At 46.6% G+C, this 21877-nt stretch overlaps 2 protein-coding genes across 12 annotated transcripts in view; one reads left to right on the top strand and one right to left on the bottom strand.

Moving 5' to 3' along the window:
• ZNF613 (zinc finger protein 613) overlaps positions 1-17998 on the bottom strand; it is a 47074-nt gene extending 29076 nt beyond the window's left edge. The window contains exons 1-4 of one of the 10 annotated variants that reach the window (XM_040458028.1): positions 17628-17998; positions 15700-15824; positions 12817-14991; positions 1082-1378 (exon numbers count right to left, since the gene is read on the bottom strand). In XM_040458028.1, coding sequence (XP_040313962.1) covers positions 1082-1099 — 18 coding nt within the window. In that variant the 5' untranslated portion in view covers positions 1100-1378; positions 12817-14991; positions 15700-15824; positions 17628-17998. Of the gene's footprint in view, positions 1-1081; positions 1379-6101; positions 6225-12816; positions 14992-15699; positions 15825-17627 lie in introns of those variants that run through there. The other 9 variants (XM_040458030.1, XM_040458020.1, XM_040458029.1 and 6 more) reach the window with 9 other exon arrangements.
• Positions 17999-18117: 119 nt separating this feature from the next.
• LOC121018936 (zinc finger protein 649-like) overlaps positions 18118-21877 on the top strand; it is a 37351-nt gene continuing 33591 nt past the window's right edge. Inside the window, exons 1-3 of one of the 2 annotated variants that reach the window (XR_005785345.1) lie at positions 18118-18303; positions 19565-19748; positions 20892-21459. The gene's annotated coding sequence lies outside the window, so the exon portion shown is untranslated. Of the gene's footprint in view, positions 18304-19564; positions 19749-20891 lie in introns of those variants that run through there. The other variant, XR_005785344.1, reaches the window with a different exon arrangement.

Below are 21877 nucleotides of genomic sequence, written 5' to 3'. Positions count from 1 at the left end.
CTGACAGCTCGGAGCCTGGAGCCTGCTTCTGATTCTGTCTCCCTCTCTCTCTGCCCCTTCCCTGCTCATGCTGTCTCTCTCTGTCTTTCAAAAATAAATAAATGTAAAAAAAACCTTTTTTTAAATAGGGGTGCCTGGATGGCTCAGTTGGTTAAGCATCCGACTTCAGCTCAGGTCATGATCTCGTGGTCCATGGGTTCAAGCCCTGCATCAGGCTCTGTGCTGACAGCTCAGAGCCTGGAGTCTGCTTCAGATTGTGTCTCCCTCTCTCTCTGCCCCTCCCCTGCTCATGCTCTGTCTCTCTCTCTCTCTCAAAAATAAACAAACATTAAAAATATTTAGTAAATAAAATAAAATAGGAGACAGTAGAAATTGGCTTTGAACATGAGCAAGGAGCATGTGCTCTTACATTAAGGGGGAGTTTGAAAGCAAACTGCCTGGATCCCAACAACCTTACCCAACAACAGTACCTTCAACTCTCTACTGCCATATTTGAACTCAAACACCAACCAGTTCAGCCCCCTGTTCATAAGGACTTTTTAAAGTCATGCAGTCCTTCCATTTTCTTAGGTCACCTGGGTTTTATTTTCAGAATAACCCTGATGGCCGCAAGGCTGGATCCATAGGCCCTCTTGTTATGGTCCCAGAAAAAACTGTGCCCACTGAGGTCTCCTGGTCTATTCTCAAAGAGGCCTCTGAGGAACCCTGTTTTGCATTTAGGAGAAAGTTGAAGTTCAAGACACCATATCATGTCTAGGAAGCACCCCTAGACAAAGGTCCAGATGCCTAGGTGCCATGAAATATATAGTGACATCCTTGTGGAACCAGTCTGCTTTCTCCTCAGTCATGGTCTATCCTGTGATCATCGTGATTCTCCAGTTGTGATGGCCATCAGAGACATCAGACATAAGCCGACAGCTAACGTAGCCCAAAAGATGCTCCAGTCACACGGGATGTTCTAACACGAGTTAGTGTGGATCCTAACAACAACATGTTCCTGAGCCTATCTGCCTCGATACTGAAGTTGGAATCTAAATCTATTTCTGCACAAATCCTATTTACCAATGTAAATCCTATTTACCAATGTGTACTCTTCCATTTAATTCAGTTGCATTTTAAAGTCCTCCAAAAATCAATCACAGAATTAAGGGAAGAATAAAATAAAGTCACCTGGTCCTTAATCATTTTCTTCTGTTATTGGAAAACAGCCGGTAACGGGGATGCTGTGTCTCTAGTTTCTCCTTGCATTGCCCTAAATTCCTGGTTAGAAATCTTGGTCTCTGGTCAGTGGTGTCCCCACAAATGACCGCACGCAGGTCCTGAGACCCGCTCCTTGCTTCTCTTGATGGATTTTGCTCCCAGAGCTGGGACCTGTGGGCTGAAAAGTAAGTTCACTTTGAGTGCACATTTCCTCTGGGCCCAGATGCTATCACTGCTACTGTCACTCACCTGATTTCAAGGCCATCTGTCCCTTTGTATGGAGCCCCAGAGGCTACTGCACTCTGGAGCAAAGAAACACCATACTGTGAGTGTGTGGGCACTTTCTTCTAGGAAGTGAAAGTGGGGTCTGCAAAAGGCGCCATGAAAGGAGAGACAACACAGCGTGACGCCCCCAACGGGGGCCTCTCACACAGGTCAGTGTTTGGGAGGAGAAGAAGTAAAAGGTGAGAATTTGGATATCTATTCCTTTAAAATCACATGTGTTCGTGTACCTGCTCAAAAGTCTTCATACATGGCTCAGTTTGAAGACCCAATGTGCTCAGCAAAGCATTATCTAACAAACCATTTTCACTAATTGTTATGTGAAAGAAACAAAGACAAACCAATGGGAAAAAAATTAAAGCATATTCTTTCTGGCTATATACACATTGAATGAAACTATAAAAACATGCTTTATATAAACCGAGTTCAGGGGCGCCTGGATGGCTCAGTCGGTTAAGTGTCCGGCTTTAGTTCAGGTCATGATCTTGCAGTTCATGAGTTCGAGTCCCGCATTGGGCTCTGTGCTGACAGCTCAGAGCCTGGAGTGTGCTTCCGATTCTATGTCTCCCTCTCTCTCTGCCCCACTGCTCCCCACCCTGCTCGCACTCTGTCGCTCAAAGATAAACATTAAAAAAAATGTTTTTAATAAAAAATAAAAAAAATAATAAGCCAAGTTCAAGAAAGTCATAGTAGTGCCTGGCTGGCCCAATCAGTGAAGCATGTGACTCGATTTCAGGTTTGTGGGTTCAAGCCCCATGATGGGTACAGAGATTACTTTAAAAAGGTAAAATCTTGGGGTGCCTGGGTGGCTCAGTCAGTTAAGCGTCTGACTTCAGCTCAGGTCATGATCTCATGGTCTGTGAGTTTGAGCCCCACATTAGACTCTCTGTTGCCAGCACAGAGCTCGCTTCAGATCCTCTGTCCCCCTCTCTGTCCTTCCCCTGCTCATGTGCGTGTGCGTGTACTCTCTCAAAACTAAATGAACTTAAAAAAGAAAAAAGGGTAAAATCTTTAAAAGAAAGAAAGAAAGAGAAAGAAAGCCATTATCTCTGGGGAGGGGAGGAGGTGGATTAGAGGCCATCACGTAAGTTGCATTTGCAGTCAGTGAATTTTTTTAAAAAAGATTTTTATTTGTTTATTTATTTTTAAGTAATCTCTACACCCAACGTGGGGTTCAAACTCACAACCCCAAGATCAAGAGTGGCACACTCCTCCGAATGAGCCAGCCAGGCGCCCCGCGATCAGTTTCTTTCTTTTTTTTTTTTTAATTTTTTTTTCAACGTTTTTATTTATTTTTGGGACAGAGAGAGACAGAGCATGAACGGGGGAGGGGCAGAGAGAGAGGGAGACACAGAATCGGAAACAGGCTCCAGGCTCTGAGCCATCAGCCCAGAGCCCGACGCAGGGCTCGAACTCACGGACCGCGAGATCGTGACCTGGCTGAAGTCGGATGCTTAACCGACTGCGCCACCCAGGCGCACCTAGTTTATTTCTTTAAAAAGTACTAGTGACCAACAAAAAAAACCAAATCAGGTACATCCTGAAGGAAAATTCCCACTGAATGACAATGACAGAGTGGGAAGTTTCAAGGGCCCATAACTCCACAGAAACATCAAAAAAACAAGCAAGAACTGTCAGAATAAAGAACAAAACAAAACCTTTATCATAACTCTGAAGAACTCTAAACTCATAGGTTTATAGCAGCAGAGTGATCACTCAATCAAGAAAGAGGCAACTTGCGGGGCGCCTGGGTGGCTCAGTCTGTTAAGCGTCCGACTTCAGCTGAGGTCATGATCTCACGGTTCACGGGTTCGAGTCCCGTGTCGGGCTCTGTGCTGACAGCTCAGAGCCTGGAGCCTGCTTCCGATGCTGTGTCTCCCTCTCTCTCTGCCCCTCCCCCTTACTCATGCTCTGTCTCTCTCTGTCTCTCAAAAATGAATAAACGTTAAAAATAAAGAAGAAAGAAATAAAAGCACCAGTGCCTACTGGGGAATGTATAAAGCCAAGTACATGCACAGGGCAGGACACCTGCTCAGAAAAAAACCTGAGAAGACCCTAAGCTTTCCCTCTGGCTGATCTCTACACTCAGCGCAAGTGGGAAATGAACGGTAAGGCAGAGTTGTAAACAAAATAGTCTGGCTAAGCACTGAAGGAGCACCCCGGGATACAACACACAACCATGAGGCATACCAAGTGAAACAAGCCAGACACCAAAGGTCACATGTTGTATGATTCCACTTCTATGAAATATCCAGAATAGGTAAATCCACAGAGACAGAGAGCAGATTGGTGGTTGTCACGGTCTGGGGGAACAGGGGAGTATAGAGTGACTGCTTAATTGTTAGAGGATTCCCCTCAGAGTGATAAAAATGCTCTGGAACTAGACAGAAGTGGTGAGGGCACAATGTTATATATGTACTAAAATCCACTGCATTGTTGACTTTAAAATAGTTAACGTTGTTTTGTGAATTTCATTCAATAAAAACAATCCAACACGTCCTAAATATGTTCAGTAAAACAATAAAGTACCTTCTTTAAAGCCAAGAACAAGAAAAGGATGAGCAGTAACACCTCGGTACATTATCTGTACCTATTCTGGAAATGCTACCCAGTTAATTTCATAAAGAATCAAGAGAAAAAAAGAATCAAATAAGAATAATCAGTATCAGAGAAGAGGAAGGGTATGATTAAAAGTTCCTTCAATGTGATTAAGTAAGGGTCAGAACTTCAGAGATTTGAGCGAACATATACCAAAAATAAGTTTTTCATCTTACATTCTATGAACTAAAAAAACAATATTTCTCATATAAAAAAATAAGTTTTTGGTCAGATGGCTGATTATAGGACTTCTGTCTAAAAGTGGATAGCATTCTGGGGGCACCTGAGTGACTCAGTCAGTTAAGCATCTGACTTTGGCTCAGGTCATGATCTTGTGGTTTGTGAGTTCGAGCCCTGCGTCGGACTCTGTGCTGACAATCAGAGCCTGGAGTCTGCTTCACATTCTATGTCTCCCTTTCTCTGTCCCTCCCCTGCTCACACTCTGTCTCTCTCTGTCCAAAATAAATAAACATAAAAAAATTTTAAATAGATAGCATTCCAAAACACACATTTCTTACAGCAGTGTTACGTGACTGACTATTAGGGGAATGGCTTAACACTTCGTACTGAACACTTTCAATAGAGATTTTGCTAGAATCCAAAAAAAATCCACTTTTAGTAAAAGTTGCAAAAGAAATAATGGAACAAGCAGGCCAAGTTGATATAAAAGTACAATTTTAGGTCTGCTAATAGAGAATTAATTGAATGAATAAAAGTATACACATCCAGTGAAATATTATGCAGCTATGAGAAATGCTAACAATCTATATTTAGTGAAAAGATATATACCTTGAAGTTATGCATAGCATAAGCACATGAAAAGATGCCCAATATCATTCTTCTTCAGAGAAATGAACATCAAAACCACAATTGAGATATAGTAAAAAAAAAAAAAGAAAGAAAATTGCAATCGTTGATGAATATGTGGAGGAAATGGAACCCTCATAACTGCTCGTGGAAATGGAAAATGGTGCAGCCACTTTGTAAAATAGTCTGGTGGTTCCTCCAACAGTTAAACATATTTACCGTGTGACCCAGCAATTCCACACCAGGTTTATATCCAGAAGTAAAGGCATGTCCACACAAAACTTTGTACACACGGGCGCCTGCGTGGATCAGTCCCCTTAAGCGTCTGACTCTTGATTTCCACGCAGGTCCCGATCTCACAGCCATGAGAAAGAGCCCCACTTCGGCTCTGTGCTAACGGTGTCAAGCCTGCTTGGGATTCTCTCTCCCTCTCCCCTCTCTCTGCCTCTCCCTCGCTCTCTCTCACAATAAATACATAAACTTTAAAAATATATATATTATTTTACTTGTGTTACAGTGGCATCGAAAAGAAGTGTTTCCAAGCGTGTGTGTATGTGTGCACACAGTAAACTTCCAGAAAGGGCAAAATCCTCATCTTCAGTAGAAACCTTACCACTTTGGTTGTGTTTAATGCTCGATTTCCAACAAAGCTCTCATATCTAGGGGGTCGAGAGGAAGAGATGCGACCCCGAGGAAGAGAGGAAGGAAGGCAAACTAGGGCTTGGATTGGAAGGGCTGACAGGGAAGGAAACGCTGGAACCCACCCACCCACCTGCTTCAGCCCTCACAAACCTCTCAAGGGCCGACACACCTGGACTTCCCCCAAACACTCGTCACCCCCCCACCCTGGAATAATCCCGAAACCTGTACCAGACACCTGTGTTCGCTAACCGCGCGCCCTCGCTCCTGTCAATGAGCCACAGGGTAAAACCCGAATCCGAAGCGGACACCGCTTTCATGAACAAAATCCACTTCCAAAACTAGTCCTCAGTCGCTGGGCGCTACAGACGGGCACCGAACCCTGACCACAGACTCGGAAACGTGGATCTCGACAGACGTGTAATCACTGACCCTCACAATCCTTCAGGACCGACTCCAGAGGCACTGCACCCACACACACCCGACCACGGGCTCCCACTTCCGTCCTCTCCCCATGGACCCCACAGTCACATCGGTCCTCTCACCCTGTTCCCCAGACGGACCCACACACAGACCTGATTTTCTAGAGACCCCACGACGACCTCCTACTAACTGCACTTCCGCGAATTCTCCTGCCGCGCCCGTGCCCAGCTCCCCGCCAGCGACGGCGGCCGGCGAGGGCCAGCGGCGTTTCTACGGAGCACGGACGCCTGGACTTCCGGCTTTTCCCGGAGTCAATATGTCCGCGCCCATCTGGCCACGCGTGTCCCAGGCGGCCATCCTTCTGTACTTGACGTACAGAAGGCGAAGTAGTCCTATTGGCGAGTCGCCAGGAAAGGCTCGGCACAGTGAGCACCTACGGAAAACACTCCCATTTCTCGCACCTTAAATCTTGCGCTGCAAACCGCACGGATATTCAGAAGCTCGAGTTTACACAAGACAAACATGGGGTAATAAGCTATGTCCAACTAAGCGGGCTCGCGAGAAAAGTAAATGACTTTGCGCAAAGAAAGATTGCCGAAAGACACAAGGCGCAGTCTTCTTCGAAGTTGGGTGTCTCTACAAAGGAAAACACCTGTCAATGGAGGATAAAGGGCAAACATAAAGGGTAAATACCCCAGGAACGCTGATGACTGGATATAGAGGGCAAGAGGAAGATTTGGAGAATCTTCAGTATCTTCTCCAGTATCTGGAGAAGCACTCACAATATAGGGAGAGTGATAACGCCATCCAAGGAAGTAAAGAACAGCGACTGGAAGAAACCAAGCTTCCTTTGGGGAGGTGGAGGGAGACACTGCAGCAGGATCTCACACAGAGAGATGGGACACATAGGCTTTTCAGTCCAATACGCAACTTTATTTGTCGTGCCTGCACAGGCTCAGTGGGTTCATATCCAAAAAACTGAGCCTCAGGCACAGAGGAGTGTAGCTTTTATGCAATTTATACTTCTTTGTCTCCCATGTATGGTGACATACAGTCTGACCGGACACAGTCCAAGTTACAGAGTAATGTCAGAGCTACGCATATGCCTATAGGAGTTGATTGGGCCACGTTACCTTCCTTTGTTCTGAGGAGGCCTCCACCACATTCCTTAGGGAGGGACTCTACCACATTTCCTCCTTTGATGCTGGAACCCCCTTCCTTTGGGTCAAAGAGCATCACCTTGGTTTAGAGGTATGTATTTCCATAACATCATCACATGCATGGCCATTTCTTTTTGACCATTGCCTCAATGAGGCTGGAGACAGACGGTATAACCAGGGGAGCTAGGCAAGGTAGGATTAAGCAAGTTCCCAAAATCAAGAGAATAATATCTGTGAGGGTTTTGAATCCTCCAAGAGTTGAAAACCACTCTCCAAATAACTCCCCGGGGTCCCAACTTTTCCAGATCTGGATGGGACATGAGCAATCTTTCTCATTCGATCTGTGATCTCCTCTATGACTTTTCCTTCACCATCTATCTGTAGACAGCAGTTGTTCAGGTTAAGCTTTCCACAAAGTCCTCCTTCAGAAGCAAGCAGGTAATCTAAGGCCAAGCGATTTTGATAGATGGTATTGCACATTTTGGTTCTCAGTTTAGCTAGTAACTTAAGAGCCCTGGCAGTTTCATTGGTTATAATTTCTACAACTGCTTACAGTCTGATTAGTCTGTTTAGCATGTAAATGGGAGTGCGGTAACCCCAGGTCCCATCCTCTGCCCAGGTGGCAGGACCATAATATTGGATTATATGCTAGGGAGGCCATTCACCACCTTTCCAATTGCCAATTTGTAGGGCACATCATTTCCTTTGAGTCTCTCTGTCCCCATACACTTGGACTCCCAAACATTCCCCTCTGGCAAGTGGGAGCAGGAAGAGAGGATGGATGAATAGTTTCCAGCACACATAACCCTGACCAGCCTGAGGGAAGTGCTGTATAGGCTGTCCTTCCACATATCCAGTATAATCCACCTGGGCCCGCCATTTGATGGCTGTGTCAACATTGTCCCAGGCCTCTCAGAGATGAGAGAAGTTAGACAAGGGGTGGGGATCTGGTTCAAGGTGATCTGGGGACCCCCACCATTGGCTTTCCCAGGTGGTTGAGTTATAAAATCTTTGGCCTAGGCATGTTATGTTTCCAACAGAAATGGTGAACTTTCTTCCCCACTGGGCAAGGCAATTTTTCCCAATAATTGAGTTTTTGAGGAGCCAAGCCCCAGTACTAGGACTGGGGTATTCTGTTCCATTATAAGCTTCACAGGGATCTAATTCTATAGCCTCCCATGGCCATTGATCCCCCATGTTGGTTCCCCTGCATACATAGCAAGAAGAGATCTTTAGAGTTTGGGCTATGTCTCTCCAAGGGCTAGAAACAAGTTTCTTACTGTGACTGAAGTGGGAGGGGGGCTACTTCTTATTTCTTCATAGAAGGCGTGGAAGACTTGATGGAACATGGTTGGATGGGCGGTAGTGACTCTCTTGAAATACAGCACAGTCCCTGGGTCTCTGCCTTACCCATGGATCCAGATGCCAATTCAGGTGCCCCATTGCCATTTGGAATCTCCTGGGTTAATAATGGTAAAATTAACAGGGTTACAGGCCTTCGATCGACAATCTGATGTAGTAGCTCCTTCTGAAGGAGCACTGTTGTGCCTTCTTTTTTCCAAGTAGCCCATGAAACACAGCTCCAGCTGGGGCATAAAAACTCAGGTGTATAGGCACATAAACCGCTTTCCTCACACATGTATTTGTCATTGAGTCAGTATTCCGGCTCCCAATCTAAGCCTCTGCATGGTATATCAAGAGTCTATGGGCCCTCTATGACAAGTGCCTGCTTTTCTCGTATGACAGATGCCCCTGGGCCAATACTTATAACCACACAGACGTCAAACAGCATTGACACAGGTCGCTTTGGGTTAGTAATTTATGTCTGGCTGACAAGCCCCACCCCCCTCCAGCCCCCACCCTTGGTAGGATTGGACTTCTAACCAATCTTCACTGGGGGAGTATTGTGGGCCAAAGCAAGTGTATTGATTGTCCCGTTGGCAGATAGAATAGGTGGTCTTATTGTGTCTGCAGGGCCCCAGGACCCTTCCCTGGCATGAGAAGTGGGTATGGTATAGTAAGGTCCAAGTGACTCCCTGGCCTGACCTGGTTATGTGAATACATGGGTCACGTGATGAAGAATCTAGGTCTACAGAAGAGGTCCAGATTAGAAGCAACCAATGCCAACAAACTATCCTATCCACAAAAGGAAGGCGAATGCTAACAGAAACCTCTCACCACACTCCCCGCTGGCCGGGGCGGCCTCTGCCAATCCTATGGCAAAAAGTAGAGCAAGAATCACAATAACAGTGAGAGATGAAAGGTGACAGTGCATCAGAGTAAGGAAACAGATATAGAAAATAAGGACAGTCTATTTGTTCCACCGGACCGTCAACTCCTCAAGCTTCTGCCATGCATGGATCAGTCAGCTTCCGGAGTGACTAAAGCAGGGCTGCAGTCTCCCGGAGCCTCTGGAGTTGCAGATTGCTTCTTCCGTATGGTCAGCTTGCATGGCATTGATGGACCAGGAATGTACTCCCAGTTTGGAGATGCCAGCTTCACTCTGCTGTGGTGAATCCAAGGGATCCACCTCGGCCACCTTTACTGCAGGAGGGGCAGACAAAATGACAGTGACCGGGTCCCTCTAGAGGGGTTTTAGGGACTGGACATTCCACTCCTTCACCCATATAGCATCTCCTGGTTTAAAGGGGTGAGTGTCTCTGTGGTCAGACTCACAGGTAATTGCTCCCTAACCCAGTGGTGGAAGATGGTTAGGGTAGAGCCAAGGGCCCACATCTGTTGTCTTAGGATTAGACTCCCTATCTCATTTAGATCCCTCCTTATGCCCTTGAAAATACAGGGAAGGCGCACATAATGGATTTCATAAGGGGAGAACCCCATCTGCTTAGTGGGGCTACACCTTTTTTAAAAAAGTTTTTTTTTTAATTTTTAATGTTTATCTATATTTGAGAAAGAGCAGAGAGAGATGGTCACAGAATCCGAAGCAGGCTCCAGGATCTGAGCTGTCAGCACAGAGCCCGATGTGGGGTTCAAATCCATGAAACATGAGATCATGACAGAGCTGAAGTAGGACGCTTAACCTACGGAGCCACCCAGGGACCCCTACACCTTGATTCTTAACAAGGCAATTTGCAACACCTGGTCCCAGTATAGGTGGGTTTCCTGACATAGTTTACTTACTTGCAGCTTCAGGGTTCAGGTCATTTGTTCCACCTCCCCGGAGCTCTGGGGTCGGTATGTTGTGTGTAACTTCCAGGTGATTTTTAACCCCTTTGCCACCAGATGCACCACCTTGGCCACGAATGCTGGCCCGTTATCTGATCCCATAGTGATACGGATCCCAAATGGAGGAATGATTTCTTTTAGAAGTTGGGCCACTTCATGTGCCTTTTCTATGTGAGTAGGGAAGGCTTCCACCTAGCCAGAGAAGGTGCACACCAAGACCAACAGATATTTACAGACTTGGACCTGGGGAAGCTCAGTGAAGTCCACCGTCATATATTCTTTTTTTTTTTTTTAATTTTCTTTTAATGTTTATTTTTTGAGAGAGAGAGAGAAAGAAAGAGAGCGTGAGCAGGGAAGGAGCAGAGAGAGAGGGAGACACAGAATCTGAAGCAGGCTCCAGGATCCAAGCTGTCAGCAAAGAGCCCGATGCAGGGCTCAAACCCAAGACCTGAGCCAAAGTCAGATGCTTGACTGACTGAGCCATCCAGGTGCCCCCACCATGATATTTTCAAATGGGGCTCCCCCAAAACTGTACCCCAAGGGCAGCCTTGGGTCCCTGACATGGGTTATGCTGGGCACACATTTCACATTGCTTGCCTACTGCGCAGGCTATGCTAGAGAGTAAAGGGATGTAGAAATGTAGGCTCAAAGTAGTCTCAAGAGCTGTCTGGCCAATATGGGTTTCCTGATGGAACTGCTTGACGAGAGCAAGGGCCAGGGCCTTAGGAATCGCTACTCGGCTGTCTTCGAATTTCCACCATCCACCTAGGAGGTAGCTTCCATTTTCAGTCTTAAACCAGGTACTATCATGTTGTGAGTAATTAGGGTCCCACTCTGCCCAGTGGACTAGGGAACAGTGTGGTGGTTAAAGCTGCTGATTCCGCTGTTCCTTTGGAGGCTGCAAGCTTTGTCTCTTGGTCTGCCTTACAGTTTCCCCGTGCAGCCATGGTGTCTCCCCTTTGATGTCCCCAACAATGCCTGACTGCCACTCTTTTAGGGGCTAACACAGCGTCTAAGAGTTCAAGGATTTCCTTACCATACTTTGTGTATTTTCCTCGTGAGTTTATTGACCCTTCTTTATATATAAAGCCCCATGTACGTGGAGGGTGGTGAAGGCATACTTACAGTCTGTGTATATATTAACACGTATCCCTGCCACCAGTTGGAGGACTCTGGTTAGTGCGATGAACTCTGCCTTCTGTGCCGAAGTCCCCTTTGGCAGGGGTTTGGCCTCGATACAACTCAGGGTCACCATGGAATACCCTGCAAGGCGTTCTCCCTCTTTCACAAAACTGCTACCATCGGGGAAATACTCAGAGTTGGGGTCCTTGAGGGGCTGGTCCCTCAAGTCTGGTCAGCTGGAGAACACCTCATCCATGACTTCAATGCGGTCATGATCTGGTTGACCTGGCCTGACAGGCAATAGGGTTGCAGGGTTTAGGGGCTGCACTACCTCTAGGTGAATGCATGGGTTCTCACACAGCATTCCCTGATATGTGGCCATCCGGGCGTTGGATAGCCAGTACTGTCCCTTGTACTCCATAAATGTCAATACTGAATGTGGCACTCAGACTGTCAGTTCTTGTCCCATAGTTAACTTGTCAGCCTCAGACACTAAGAGGGCCGTGGCTGCAAGTGCCCGTAGGCAGGGTGGCCAGCCTTGGGCAACAGAGTCAAGTTGCACAGATGTGCCACCGGGAGGTGCCATGACCCCAACATCTGAGTTAGGACTCTCAGCACAATGCCAGTATGTTCATGAACATACAAGAAGAAAGGCTTGGACGTATCTAGGAGCCCCAGACCAGGCATGTTGGCAAGGGCCCACTTGAGCTCTTTAAAGGCCCTTTGCTGTACTTGCTCCCGTAACAGGCATTCCTGCTCTCCCCACTTGTGGCCTCATAAAGGGGTTTTGCCAAGACCGAGAAGTTAGGTATCCAGATTCTACAGAAACCTGCAGCCCCGAGTAACTCCTGAACCTGACATCGGGCCAACGGGACCGGAATTAAACATATGGCCTATTTTCTCTCCAGGCCGAGTTGGCACTGCCCCTGGGAGAGGTGAAAGCCAAGGTACTTGACTTTCTTTTGACAGATTTGGGCCTTTTTCTTGAGACTTTATAGCCAGTTTCCCATAGGAGGGTAAGGAGTTCCCGAGTTCCTTCCATGCAATCCTCCCGAGACCTTCCAGCCAACAGTAAATCATCTAATACGGAAGCAGGACACAGCCATGTTGATCCGCTGGGAAGGCTTTTAGGTCTGAGGCTAATGCAGTGCCGAAAATAGTTGGGGAGTTTTTGAACCCCTGAGGCAATCTGGTCCAAGTCAACCGGTCGTTGTCACCATTTTCAGGATTCTCCCACTGGAAGGCAAAGACTGGTTGACTCTGGGGGGCTAGGTGGATGCAGAAGGCATCCTTGAGCTCTAGGCATGTGAAGAAGGCAGCTTCTGTGGGGATAAGATCCAAGAGAGTGTATGGGTTTGGGACAACCGGGTGTAGGGTGACAACGGCCTGGTTTACTGACCTGGTGATAGCATGCAGGTCTTGGACTGGCTGATAGTCATCGGTGCCCGGCTCTGGACTGGTATGAGAGGCATGTTCCAAGATGACCGACGGGGTTGGAGGATCCCATATTTTAGAAGTCTCTCCAGGTGCTTCTGTAGCCCTACCTGTGCCTTACGAGGGATGAAATGTTGTTTTTGGTAGATAGGCTCTGCCCCTGGCTACAATTACTGGAGGTATGTTCCAGGCCAGTCCTGGGGAGTTGTCCTCAGCCCACACAAGGGTACTCTGAAGGGCAGCTCAGGTCCCTGTTGTGGTTCCTCCATGAGACTGTAGAGGCGCCATTCTTCCCCTTGAGGAATCCTGACAGTCATAATCTTTGCTTCCGGCTTTCGTAGGGTCCAGAGCAGCTTGTCCATGGGAGTTGAAAGTTATCTGGGCCTGCAGCTTTCCCAACAGGTCCTGGCCCATTAAAGCCACAGGGCAGGAGGGGAGGTACAGGAATTCATGGATGACTTCATGGCCGCCTAAACTGCATTCCCGAGGCAGCAGGAAGGGACTGCATGTCTGATTGCCTGTGGCCCCCACAACAGCAGCTTGTCTCTGCGAGAGGGGGCCCACTGGTTGCGTCACCACCGAGTGTTCTGCTCCAGTATCTACCATGAAGTCAGTGGATCAGCCCCCCATATTCAATTGGACCATAGGCTCTTGGGGGCCTAACAAAATAGAGCCCAGTCTGTCCTAGTCCTCCTCATAGTCCTCCATGGCAGCTCCACAAAATCATCTCTGGGGGCCCCATGAGGCCATGATGCTGGTTGGTACTGGCCCTGGACCACATGGCCCCTTTGTTTCTGCTTGGGGCCCTGCTGAGAATTACCCAGCCGCAGGGGGCACTCATTTTTCCAGTGGCTCTCCTGATGGCAGTGAGCACACTGGTTCCATCCTAACTTTGGTCCTGGGCAAGATGATCCTCCCCGCCTGTCCCCTTTTGGGCCCCAGCTCCGTCCCTATGGGGCGCCTTTCCAGGAGTGTTCCGACTGCTCCACCAAGGCAGCAGCTAACGAGTCTGCCTTTTTCTGCACCTTCTGGCATTCTTTCCTCCATGCCACCTGGTCACTAATGACAAACACCTGGGTTGCTACTTCCAGCAACTGACTGGCATTCATGCCAGCAAAACCGTCCAGCTTTTGCAGCTTGGGCCAGATGTCCCGTTGGGCCTGACTGACAAAAGCCCACTGACCATACGCTGGGTCACGGGCGCTTCTGGATCAACACGGGTGTAGAGACGAAATGTCTCACATAATGTCTCGTAGAACTGGCTTGGGCTCTCCTCGGGTGCCTGGAGTACTTCTGATGTTTTACTCACATTTATGGCCTTTTCACCCCCTTCCTTCATGCCATTTAGAAGGGCTTCTTGAGACCGTTCAGTCCTTGCGAGCCCTCCATCTACACTTGAGTCATTTGGGGTCCTCCCCAGGGAAGTGAGCTTGAGCATAAGCCTGGGTGTCTAGCATCCCAGCCGGGGCATTCTCCTGTAAGCATTTTAGGGCCGCCTGGGTAATTCCACAACGCCCCTCTGTGTCAAAGAGGGTCAGGAGGAGTTGGCGGCAGTCCGTCCAGGTAGGTTTGTGGGTTTGAATTATGGATTAGTTCAATCATAGCCTGGGCTTCTCCGTATGGGAAGGAGTATGGTGCTTCCAATTTAGGAGGTCCGTAGTGGTAAAGGTTGGGTACACAAAAACATGCTGGTCTCCTCAGATCTGGCCTTCCTGATCATAAGAGACAGGTCCCCTAGTTTCCCTTAGTGGCATCTGTAGGGCTCTGGTGTTGCTGCAGGGAGGGACTGTCTCTGCTGGCCTGATCTTCTAGTTGCTTTCCAGGAGGGGTGTATGGGGTTAGGACAAGTGGTCCAGGCAAGCCCATCACATCTGGAGAGGCCGGTGGTGCTGGAGGTGGTGAGGTCTCAGGACTAGAGGCAGGCTCCGGTAGGGTTTCAGCAGCCCAGTGGCTGGAGGCACAGGTGGCAGTGAGGGGGACAGTGGGGCATATCGTGGTGGGGTCTCCTCAAGTTCTCCTGACAGCATGGGTTTTTCAGTTTGGGGCTGGCATTTGAAGAAAGCTGTGACACGAGCCATCGTAACTTTACAGTTCTCCTCAATACAGACTTTTAGCCAAGGTAGCCAGGATAGGACCAGGTCTTGCCAAAAATCAATGTAAGGAAATTGGTTGGGGTGGCCTGGATCCCCCACAACAACCCTGAACACTCGGCCAACTAGTTTCTTATCAATGAGTCCTCAGAGGGCCAGCCCACCTTGAACGATGGCCAAGCAATTTCACAGATTGTCTGGAGCTTTCTGGGAGTTAATTTCATACCATAGTCTTCTGAATATCACTTTTGAAATTCCTCAACATACACTCTAGGGGAGTCAGTTTACTCTGCTTTCCACCCATTTCCTCCCCCTAACGGACAACTTTCACACACAAGAGAGGAAAAAAGGGGAAGGGAGGGACTAATTTGGACAGGATGCACACTCGCTTTGCCAGTTTCCTGCCGCTCTCCTCTAGGAGATATTGTAGGCACCTCTTAGCATTGGCGGGTTCAGTATCAAGTCCTGACAGGGATCAGACTCCTGAGGAAGTCTGACACCACCGTAAGCCGTATGAGGTCCCCACGGAACCGCAGCGGGGACTCAACACTTACTGTGGCCCAATGGTCAGGTAGACTTTCCACTGTCTGTCTCATTCACACACAGTCACATAAGGACTCCAACCCACCGTCCAGCACCCAGTGCCTTGAAATTGCAGTTTTGTCCCTTATGGAACTACTCAGGCAACTCTGGGAGATGATCAGGCTCCCCTTCTGCCTCTTAGGGACAGGTCTACCAAAATGAACCCAGGTTCTTACCAGTCTGATGGGCGGCGCTCCCTGAGCTGGTTCCTGGGCCTCACTGGGTTCCATTGTGCATCCTAGCCAAGCAGTCCACTGACGCTAAGCAAGGTCACTTCTCCTGGAGCTCCAAGGTTCGTACCCTGGTGACAAAGGAAGTGGAAACACAGTCTCTGGATCCCAGATGTGAGCCCCCAAGAACACAATTACCGCCCAGTAAAGGTGAGGAGAGCAGTCTCCAGCCAATGTCCAGATGGCAAGTTACATGTGGTAGCAGGCTCCCCATCCTGCTGTGGAGCCAGTGACAAGGACCATTGGTTCTCTGAGAACCAAAGGCCAGAATTTCTGGAAGGAAGGAATAAGGCAACTCCAGGGAGAATAAAAAATTGTGCAAGAAAGGAAAACTAATCATAGTATACTACATGGCTGAGCTATAAGTAGTATTTACATAGTTATCATAAAGTAAACACCAATCTAACCCAACCAAAATTGACATGTAACTTGGGGGTGCCTGGGTGTCTCAGTTGGTTAAGCATCTAACTCTTGATCTCAGCTCAGGTCATGATCTCCGGGTGTGTGAGTTCAAGCCCTGCACTGGACTCTGCACTAATGGTGCTGAGCCTGTTTGGGGTTCTCTCTCTCCTCTCTCTGCCCCTCCCCTGCTTGTGCTCACTCGCTCTCTCCAAATAAATAAATAAGTAAACATGAAAAAAATATATACAACTCGATTGGAAGAATGAGGAAAAGGAAATGCCTATGGCAGAAGACTGTATTTGCGGGAGGGTTGTTTTGAAGTGTCCTTCGTGATAAATCATGCCCCCAAATAAATCCATTAGAAGTATATCCATCTTACTTAAGATATCAGAAATCTTTAAAAGACTAAAAATCCTTTCAAAACTAACTCCTAAGATTAAGAGAACTGCAAAATAAAACTGAGAACCATATGAGAGCAGCAGTTCCACTCCTAGATATCTACTCAACAATGCTGAAATGGTAGGTCTTCAGGAAGATTTACACAAGAATGTTCATAGCACCTTTATTCAAATAGCTCCAAATGAGAAACAATATAGGTGTCTGTAAATATAAGAGAATGGGGGTAGAATTAATAGGTATAAATGCCCCCAATATGATTAAGAAAAAGATAACCAATTTAAAATACTGAGGGAAATGGAAGTAAACAATTTATAAAATAAACTAGAATAAGATTTAAAAAAATTTTTTAATGTTTATTTTTGAGAGAGAGAGAGAGAGAGAGAGAGAGAGAGAGAGAGAGAATGTGAGTGGGGAGGGTCAGAGAGAGAGGGAGACACAGAATCTGAAGCAGGCTCCAGGCACTGAGCTGTCAGCACAGAGCTGGACACGGGGCTCGAACCCACAAAAGGTGAGATCGTGACCTGAGCCAAAGTTGGACACCCAACCAACTGAGCCATCCAGGCACCCCACCCTTAAAATGGGCACAATTTAAAAGATTGATGAGGTGTTGAGGAAACAGACATTCTGATACATTTGGCCTCCCCCCCCCCCCATATGGGAAGTGAGGGTAATGTTTAGGATCACCATCTATAGCTTTCAGAGTACCAAGATAATCTAATTATTATGCCTGAAATAGTTTTCTGTTCAAAAAATGTGTATACACTTACTAAAAATTAGCTATTAGTTTTAGGATATAGTCCTTCAAGAAGGGAAGCAGCCAGTAAAATGTGTCATTAATAGGACAGTTTTGGACAACAATCTGGAATTATCTACCCAATTAAACTTTTACATTCTCTCTGACTCAATTCCAATTACAATAACTTCACTAAAAATTAAATGTGAAAACATTTGAATTGAGGTAAAGCCTGTTAATTAATTTCTACCAACAATTTCTAGTCTTCTATTCCTAGCATTTCGCCACCCTCTACCTTGGCCAATACCGTTACCTCTCCCTCACTACTAGCTCTACCTACCCTGTCACCTTTCACCGGGAGATGTCACCGAAGGGCCACCAGCAATCCTGTCAGGAAGAGATCTTTTCCTTAAACTAAATTAGTTTACTCTTACTCTGTGCCCACAGTGAGGCATGCTGCCTTTGTCATACTACTTTGGCTTCTCCAAGCCCTATATTGTTCTTCATAAGCACTTCCTGAGACTGTTCCCCCTGCTTTGCACTCCCTAAAGGACGACTCCCTTTCCAGCACGGATATGTGCACCTTTGTCAAAATGGCCGCACCTGCTGTCAAGTTTTGCTGCTTGCCAAGTTTTGCTGCCTTTGGCTTGGTGCGCCTCCGGGTTCCAGGCAGACGAGAGCAAGAGCATCGCCCTTTGCGTCGCTCACAATTGACGTAACGTGGAGTAGTACTGTTATCTAGGGCAGAAAAAGATGTTGTACGGCATCTTCCAATATGGCGGCTCCCGCATAAATCGGCCAACAGGGCGCCGCCATACTATCTCGTAGTGTCTTTGTCTAAAAGACCGAAAGCTGAACGGAATCTTCATCGGTGGAAGGACTCCCCCGGTGTGGTGGTTGGCAACCCGCAGACTCGGATACCAAAGACGTTAAACTTGACCTGGGAGGTGCGATAGTAGCGCTTGTGAGTCTAAAGCCGAAGTGATGGACCGTGGCCCTTTCTACCAACCCAACTGGTGCGCGAAGGCTCTATTAAGGGGTCTCAGTTTCGCGTTCTGGGAGCGGAATCAGATTGAGCTTGGTTTGTGGAGATTTGGGGTTTATGGTAGGGAGGTTTTGGGTTGTCCGTGAGGGAAGCAAGCCGTTGTGGGCGGTGGATGCATTCCATGATTGAGGAAGCGGGATTGTCGGAAATGGTGCAGGTCTGGGCTGGTGAGGGATTGGAGTGGCCTGGAGAAAGGTGTTAGGACTTGGGGTATTGCTTTTGTGGGGTAGGTCAGTGACTTGGGCTGCGGTCTTGGAGGTAAATCAGTGACTGGCGTTTCCTAGACGTTGGGTCAGTGTTTGGAATGCGCTTAGGGTGAATGTTTGGGGTGTCTTTCAGGTTAAGTCACTGATTAGAGGCAAATGATGGGGAGGTCAGTGTTCGGGGTGTTCATGAAAGAAGTCAGGAATGGGAGTGCCTTTGGAGGTGGTCAATGAATGGAGTGGCTTGTGGTCAGTGCTTGGCCAGCTTTGTTGTCTTTGAGTGTTTCCAGTGGTTATTTTATTTTTTATTTTCTGGTAGATATAAAAGCAGCTATTAAAAAAAATGTTTTTCTCTTTTCTTTCTTTACTGAACTCTTATTACTAATGTAACTACTAATTGATTCTTGTAGGTTTTCCAGGTAAGCAGTCAGAGTACCTGCAGGTAAGTTTAATTCAGAGAAAAGAATATGGACTTTGGATTTGGGCAGACCTAGGTTTTTATCCATATTCTGTCACTTTACTATGTAAACTTGAGCAAGCTTCTCAACCTCTCTGAGATTCTTTTCTCATTTGTTAAAAAAAGCAAAAAAACAGAACAGTACTAACTATTCATACAGTTAAGGATCACACAGTGGATACCCAAGACAGGTCAGCAAGCAGTATTCCAGTATTTATACCCGTTTCTCTGGATTTTTTAGGCTTTTAAAATTTTCTCATTGGACATTTTCTCCCCTACTTCTTTCAATGGTCTTTCTCTAAGTGTAGATTTAGTTTTGAGTACAGTTTCAGTAAAATTACATAATTTAATGGTGACACTTTATTGTTAGTGTTTATTATATAATAATTATTGAGCCATCAGGTAATACATATTACTTGTTTTCTTTAGACGATTATATTTACCTAAAGAAAACAATTTTTTGATATACCTGTATTTGTGTATATCTAAAATACATATACACATACAAATGAGGACTCAAACAACTCAGAAAAATCTGTTATACTCATAGTTACAATTTCTATAATTCCCAGGTCCTGGCTTCCTGGGATAAAATAGTTCTTATGAAGGAAGGAAGTGAAGATACAAAGATCAACGCTGCATCCTTGACCAGAGACCTTGAACTAGAGCTTCAGAAAACAGCCCAGAATCAACAACAGAGCAGATATTAGACTTTCTGACGGTGTCTAAGGGCCCCAGAAAATGTCCAAGTCCCCAGTGAGTTGTATATTTATATATATTTTTTCCATTAGTCTTTGCAGTGGGTTTGGGGAGATTTAATAATACACCTATTAAAAGAATATGTTTATTCAGTATTTATGCTGACTACTCTATACCAGATAAGGCATGAAGAGATAAATGTCAGAATCTGGGGAAAAATGGACAAAGAATCAACCTCACAGCCAGGTAGCAATGAGGATATGTAAATCATATGTTATAGACATTGTTTTAAGTTAGAATATAGATTATAGTCCACAAAGTTCTAATCATAAAATTGAGCTACAAACTTGTCTTTAGTATTTCCTGTTCCAGTTATTTATTGCTGCATAACAAGCCACCCTGAAACCTGGTGATATGCATTTAATTTTATCATCGTCATGGAGTCAGTGGGTCAGGAATTCAGTGGGTCAGACAGGGCCCCTTGGTGGTGCCTTACCTGTTCATGAGTTCCCAAGACCACCCTCAGAATCAGTGATTTGTTAGAATTCAGAGTGCTCAGAAACATTGTTATATTCACGATTATAGCTTATTACAGCAAAAGGATACAGATTAAAATCAGCCACAGAGAAAGTCTGTAAGGTCAGATCCAGGAGACACCAGGCAAAAAGTTCTCTCCGTGGAGTCACGTGGACAGTGTTGAATTTTCCCGGCAGTGGTTTGTAACAACACATATTGAGTATTGCTAATCAAGGAAGCTCACTCACACCTTAGTTTCCAGGGTTTGGAGTTTTTAAAGAGAGAGAGAGTGTGTGTGGTGCAAGAGCGGGGGGGGAGGGGTCAAGGGAGAGGGAGAGAGAATCTCAACATGGACATGGGGCTTGATCTCACGACCCTGAGATCATGACCTGAGCCTAAATCAAGAGTCAGACACCTAACCAACTGAGACACCGAGGCGCCACTGCAGGGTGTTTATTTGATTCGGGCACGTAGGCAACGCTCACTACATCAATGGCTGACTTTAGTCTCCAGGCCTTTCAGAAGTCAAGCTGCTACGGTGTGGCCCAAGCCCCCCACCGTGAATCACATTGATAGCATAGATCATCTGGTGTAGCTCAGAGTTCTCAGGTAAAGATATTTCCAGGGCTCAGAGGTTACTTCCTATGAACAGGTAAGGACCAAACCTTTCTTTGGCATGTGCAGGGTGTGGACAACCCAGACTGCTGTGTTACCCCTTTATTGCAGTTTGTCTCCACACCATGGTTCTGGAACCTCAGCTGGGAAGACTCAAAGATTGGGAACTGGAATCATCTGAAGGCTTCTTCATTCCCGTATCTGTTTTCCAGGACGACATGACTCAAAAGCTAGGCTGGGCTGGGGCTATTGGAGTATTTGTGCACAGCCTCCCAGGGTGACTCGGGCTTCTCAGAGAATGATGCCAGATGATGACAGAACCAGACTGAAACCACATGGCCTTTTCTGCATCATCCCTTCAGCTGCATCCTCTCTGTTACAAGCAACACCCTAAGACAAACTAGATTCCAGGAGAGGGGAACAGGTTCTGCCTCTTGACAGGGGAGTAGCAAGGTCATGTTGCAGAAGGCTTTGGAATGGGACATATTATTGTAGTCATCCTTGGGAAATATAATCTACTGCATGGCTGTCAATAAAAAATTGTCGGTGAGGGGCAACCAGGTGGGTCAGTCAAGCATCCAACTCTTGATTTTGGCTCATGTCATGATCTTTAGGTCCGTGAGATCAAGACCTGAGTCGGGCTCTGTGCTGATGGCAAGGAGCCTGCTTGGGATTCTCTCTCTCTCTCTCTCTCTCTCTCTCTCTCTCTCTCCCTCCCTATGCCTCTCCCCTGCTCGTCTTTGTGTACTCTCTCTCAAAATAAACTTAAAAAAACAATCACTGGCGATTTGCCTTACCTTAAGGAGAAAGATCCTCTAGAAGAGTAGATAGTTTCTGTCACATAAGTAGAAGACATTTCTTTGGTGGGTATTTAGGTTAGATTGCTTAGTGCTCAGTGCCTTCTACATATAGAAAACGACTAAAAAAGTGGTGAGTTTCCTTTGATTATTTCTCAGCCATCCACAGATAAGCCAGTGGTGTTACACCAGAGCCAAACTCAGTGATCAGAGTGCTTTAGGGGTTCAAAACAGTGTAGCTCACGTCCACAGCTTCCT

This window comes from Herpailurus yagouaroundi, unplaced genomic scaffold, assembly GCF_014898765.1.
Source record: "Herpailurus yagouaroundi ecotype Mexico unplaced genomic scaffold, PumYag 220, whole genome shotgun sequence".
NCBI lineage: Eukaryota > Metazoa > Chordata > Mammalia > Carnivora > Felidae > Herpailurus > Herpailurus yagouaroundi.
This window is presented reverse-complemented; position numbering and strand designations above follow the sequence as displayed.